The 6,083-nt window shown below is 29.0% G+C and overlaps 1 protein-coding gene across 3 annotated transcripts in view; it reads left to right on the forward strand.

The window, feature by feature from the left end:
- Nucleotides 1-5,217, forward strand: part of LOC117168494 — a 79,582-nt gene extending 74,365 nt beyond the window's left edge. For all 3 annotated transcript variants that reach the window (XM_033354217.1, XM_033354201.1, XM_033354211.1), the window contains 2 exons: nucleotides 4,392-4,511; nucleotides 4,575-5,217. In XM_033354217.1, the coding sequence (XP_033210108.1) occupies nucleotides 4,392-4,511; nucleotides 4,575-4,703 (249 nt within the window). In that variant the 3' untranslated portion in view covers nucleotides 4,704-5,217. The remainder of the gene's footprint in view (nucleotides 1-4,391; nucleotides 4,512-4,574) is intronic.
- Nucleotides 5,218-6,083: the final 866 nt, after the last annotated feature.

Below are 6,083 nucleotides of genomic sequence, written 5' to 3' on the forward strand. Positions count from 1 at the left end.
AGCACTTAAAATACCACTTCATTGAGATTAAATTCGCGATTTTACAGAACATCGACGTTTTATACAAAAATCTTATAAACACTTCAAATACCTTATTGAGATGAAATTCGTGTTTTTACAGAACATCGATGTTTTATGAAAAAATCGTATAAGCACTTAAAATACCACTTCATTGAGATTAAATTCGCGATTTTACTGAACATAGATGTTTTATACAAAAATTTTGTAAACACTTCAAATACCGTATTGAGATTAAATTCGTTTTTTTACAGAACATCGATGTTTTATCAAAAAATCATATATGCACTTAAAATACCACTTTATTGAGATTAAATTCGCGATTTTACAGAACATAGATGTTTTATACAAAAATCTTATAAACAGTTCAAATACCTTATTGAGATTAAATTCGTGGGATTCAGAGGGAAATACAAATTATTTTCAAGCAAGCAATAGTATCACGAATTTTATCTCAATGATAAGGTAATCTAAGTGATTATAATATTTTTGATGAAAACATCGAGGTTCTTTAATATCAAAACATCGATGTTCTGTAAACGTCGAAACATCGATTTCCTGTAAACATCGAAACATCGATGTTCTGTAAAATCACAAATTTAATCTCAAGGATAAGGCATTCTCAGTGAGTATACGATTTTTGAATAAAACATCGATGTTCTGTAAACAACGAAACATCGATGTTCTGTAAAATCACGAATTTAATTTCAGTGACAAGGTAACCTAAGTTATAATAAGATTTTGTAATAAAAAATCGATGTTCTGTAAACATAGATGTTGTGTAAAATCACGAGTCTTATCTTAATGATAAGGTATTTTAAGTGCTTATACGATTTTTTAATAATATATCGATGTTTTGTAAAATCACGAATTTAGTCTCAATGATAAGATATCCTAAGTGATTATAAGATTTTTGAATAAAACACGGATGTTATTGAACATCGAAACATCGATGTTTTGTAAAATTACGAATTTATTTTCTACGATATTGTATTCTAGGTGAATATAAGATTTTTCAAGACAACATCGATGTTCTGTAAACATCGAAACATCGATGTTCTCTTGAATCACGAATTTAATCTCAATGATAAGGTATCCTAAGTGGTAATAATATTTTTGAATAAAACATCCATGTTCTGTGAACATCGAAATATAGATGTTCTGTAAAACATCGAATTTAATCGCAATGGTAATGTATTTGAAGTGTTTATAAGATTTTTGTATAAAACATCGATATTCTGTAAACATGGACATATCGATTTTCTGTAAAATCGCGATACTATTTCTTGCTTGAAAATAATTTGAATTCCCTCGGAATAATAATGATTATAAAGTGATAATAATTATATAAGAACCATAGCTTCTTCTACTGGTTACACTTTTAGTATACCTAATCACCGATTTTGCACCAATCCCAAATCTCCTTTTTGGCAAACCTAACTTTTAAAAAATCAGACCGCCGAGCGGGCATATTCTTATCGCGCGTGCGCGTGGCTTTTCATATTTTTTTCTTATTTTGCACTAACTTTCATTCTCAATTGCTCTGAAAATTGTATCATTTCAATAGAATATTATTACAATTCGTGACATAAATTTATATTGAAGCATACGTATTTTCATTGTATTGTTTTTATAATTAAAAGAAAGTAAGTATCTAATTAAAAAAATTTGTTATCAAACATTTTATTGAAATTTGCATCGTTCTTCTGTAAGTTTAATTTTATTATGTTCAAAGTCTTTTTTTATGATTTAAACTAAAAATATACGTATCCTAGCGTCAGGTGGTTCTAACCCAATTTTTAAATATAGTTTAGGTGAAAAATTTTGTTGAATAAAATGTTATTGTAGCTTGTGTCCCTTTTCCAAAAAGATTATTTTAAAAATATATTTTATAATAACAAGGTCTTATAAAAAATTTGTAGATATTTTTTTGTTGAACGATTTTGTTTTTTAAAAATTATTTTTATCACTTGTATCGTTTTTCCGAAATTTTTATTTTTTTATTTTAAATCTTATTTTTTTCGATTACTAAAACATCTACTCGTCCTATCTAAAAATTATTATTAAAAATTGATATATTCTTTTTGGGTCAACTACGTTTTTTTTATTGTTTGGTTCGCTTGTTCTTAAATTCAATTGTTATATTTCTAATACTGTCCTTTACGAATGAAACAAAAACTACGTTCCTTATAAGAAAGTGAATAATAAGAAATTTGTAGATCTTTTTTTGGGAATTTTTTATTATTCAATATTTTCTGTGCAATCAAAATTTGATTTTTGGATTTTTCAAACAAATTCCTAAAGTTTTTCTTAATAATCGTGCAGGGCTTTGAAAAAGCGTTTTTTTCTTGATTTTTTTATATCGTGCATTATGTGGCAAGATGTTTATTTTCGTTTTTTTATATAACTATGGTAATTTTATTTTTATCAAAGACGGTTGTAAAGATAAATTATTCGAATTTTTGAATTTTGTTAAAAAATGGTCTTTTTCGGTAGCAACCTTTTTTTTTAGTTGAAAATTTAACTTTTTTTTGTTAAAAATTTAAATACTTTCTGTTAGAAGTTAAACTCTTTTGTTCCGTAAAAACTTTTTAAATTTTGCTGAAAATCCTTTTTTACATTTTCATCATTTATGATTGAGAAAATATTAGAATTGTTGGAAATTTGACATTGCAATTTTTCAACAGATCTCCACGTTTCGAAACCCGCTGAATCCGAAAATCAATTTTTTAAGATGGCGTCTGTCCGTCTGGCCGTCTCTCCGTCCGTGAACACGATAACTAAAAAAAATGAACGAATCAAATTCATCTTTGGCACACTTTTTTAGGTCTTAAAGGAAAGGACGAGTTCGTAAACCAGCAATTTTTGATAAAAATTCAAAAAGTGAGCGCGTTTTGAAATTTTTTGAGACCACTTTTTTTCTAAATTTAAAAGTTCTATGTACGGATATTTATAGTATTAAAAAGAACAAAAAAATTATCCTTATTACTTTTTCCGATAAAAAGAAAATTCTCAGAGTTATAGCATTTTCAAAATTTTCTCAAATAACCGAAAATAAAAATTTTAAGCCAAAAAACGCATGATATGAAAAAAGTCAAGATAAGAAAAACATTTCTTTTTGAAAGCCCCACAATATGATCATAACAAATTTTTGGATTTTCTTGAAAAATAGAAAATTCAAATTTCAATTGCACAAAAAATAATGAAATATTCCATTTTGTGGTCAAACTATGTAGGACACGAAAAAAGGTAAATTAACAAAAATTGTTATGCCAAAATAGATCTACAATTTCGTTAAGAATCACTTCTTAATAGGATGCGTACATTATGTTTTATTCGTAAAAAATAACATCGAAATTTAAAAAAAAATAAAAATGTGTGGAAAAACGACGAAAGTTACGAGAAAAAAGATTGAACAAAACCTGTTTACAAATTTTTGTCGAAAATCAAGCGCGCAGCGCGAGTGTCATGATGAGAATGTGTACCTCAAAGCCTACAGAGCTTTGAGAAACTTAATCTTCGACTATACTTAATTATTTAGATAATTCATAATATGAAGACGCATAATAATACTCCCATCTAAAAGAGATCTTTTTGATAAAGTGTAATTCAAGCATTCCAAATGCAAAGAACACATATCTGAGCGCGAAGCACGAGATTCAACCGTCGCGCGCTCAAATTTGCGAGCTGTTAATTGATATTTTCTATGTAAATCTGAATATACTTCTTTGAAAATTGATGTACTTTGTGGAAAATTAATTTTTTTCGTGAAAAATTAATCCTTATGATTAAAAATTTATTATTTTGGTAGGTATAAAATTCACCTATTTTAGTTAAAGAAAAGTCAATTCAGTTAAATTTTTTATATAAAATTATCTTTTTCTTTGGAAGTTAATCTTTTTGTTTAAAAATTCCTCTTTTGGTTCAAAAATTCCAGTAGTCTAGTTTAATAATGATCATTTTAGTTGCAAATACATCTTTTAGGTTTGACATCTTATTGTTGAATATTTATCATTTTAATTAAACATTTATTTGGTTAAGAAATGAGCTTTTTCACTAAAAACTTGTTTCTTTGAATGAAAAGGTTTTTTTTCGAAAATTAAACCATTTTGTTGAAAATTTGTTTCTCTTTTGGTTCAAAATTATTATTTTTAAAACTGAAAATGTATCTATTATTCCAGTTGAATATTCCTGCTCCTCCGCCTCTTCTTGCTTCTTCTTCGTTTTATTCTCCTCCTCGTCTACCTCCTCCTCCTCCTCTCCTTCCTCCTTCTATAACTCCAAACTGTATACCTGCAAAAAACCTGGAATTTTCAGGAAATTTTTTATTATGGATTTAAGTAGATCTGTTTGAACTTCTCCTCTTTTATCAGCGGTCCAACAATTCAAGCTGTTCATCCAGTGGTTACGAATCTACAAAGTACATGATCTCGCCCGAGAAGGAGAACCGCATTCCTGTTGCCAGAAACGATCCAGACAACTTTCTCGCCCAAGTAAATACGTTTAATTATTTATTTTAAACGACTGTGACTCAAGCGGAATCTGTCCTTTCATAGGCCTCAAGCTCGTGTGGATCGGATTTCCTGAACTTCGACAGTCGTGTTTTTGGCAGTCCCAGTAGTCAATTCGAGAGGGCGCTGAAGGAGAAAGATCTACCGATGAACGAGCTGCCGAGTTTGGACTGACAAGAACGGCAACTTCTCCTGATTTCTTCCTATTCCCAATGACGCTGCCCCTCGGGAATTGTTCGCTCACTGCCGCTTATTTCTCAGATTTTATTTTTATTTTCTACTCCATCCGTTTTTTTCTTTTTCGCGCAACATTCGCGTTTTCTTTTCCGATTGCTTTTGCAATTTGCGCCACTGATTGCTCCCTTTCGGCGTTTTTGGGACTTTAGTTAAAGAGCCGTAAGAGGCTAAATACTAACCCTTAAATTGTTTGCTCCATACATAATGAGTGATATTTTTAGTCAATTAAGCGTTATATAAATATAATTTAGTAATATATAAATATATAAAAATAGATGATTAAAAAGTAATATATTTAACGTCGTAATTTGTTTCACACTTACTCTATGGTGTCTAAATATTTATTTATTAAAAAAAATAGCTACTAAATTGACTACTGTTCGTAAAATGATCTCAGAGTAGCACATATTGTTATTTTTATTTCGTGTCCCTTATACTGGAACAAAAAATGAGTTTGAAATGAAAACTAATCGTATAATAAAATTTATAAACTGTTTATTGTCATTAAACGTGTATGAAGCGTAATTTTTTTATTTATTTAGTAAACCCTCCTCCTCTTCCTCTATCTCCTCCTTTGCCCACAAATTTTAATTCTAAGATTATCATTGCACGATTCTGGAATTTACTCAGGGTGTCCAGCGACTTGGAAAACCTTGAAATCTCCTTGAATTTCTCACGAGAACCTTGAATTTTTTTTGACTTTAAAACAGTTTTCGGGGGTCTGACCACTCCGTTTATTAGTGAAAACCAGATTTCAAAAATTTGCAAAATAATTCGAAAAATTTAAAAAGATTTCAAAGCTTTTATAATATTTAAAAGAATTGTAAACATTTCAAAAAGACTTCACGAATTGCAAAAGATTTAAAAATGGTTCAAAGTTTTGAGAAAGGCGTGTAGACAAGATTGCAAAGTTTTCACAAAGATTTTAAAACTTTGAAAAGATTTCAAAGATTTTAAAGATTTCAAATAAATCACAGAAAGAACGAAAGATAAAGTTTACATCGATTCTAGGAGAAAGATTCACCGCAACAAAAATTAACCTTGCCCGGATAATCACTCTTATAACCCTTAATCGTTCCAATTTTATTCGAGATTTAGCGAGAATTGCGATGCTAGCGCTATCCATCCTCGTTGAACTTCATTAAATTGGAGAGCTTTGCTAAATAGTATTAAATAAGTTCTGATGCATCTACAATTGTCTAATTTATTTCGGAGGAAATATATATCATAAGATCAATTTTTTTCGTAAATTTCCATTAGAATAACTCACGGAGTAATGGCAATACTTTTTTTTGCACCGTTAAAAATCTTTTTTAC

Source organism: Belonocnema kinseyi, chromosome 1 (assembly GCF_010883055.1).
Source record: "Belonocnema kinseyi isolate 2016_QV_RU_SX_M_011 chromosome 1, B_treatae_v1, whole genome shotgun sequence".
NCBI classification, from domain to species: domain Eukaryota; kingdom Metazoa; phylum Arthropoda; class Insecta; order Hymenoptera; family Cynipidae; genus Belonocnema; species Belonocnema kinseyi.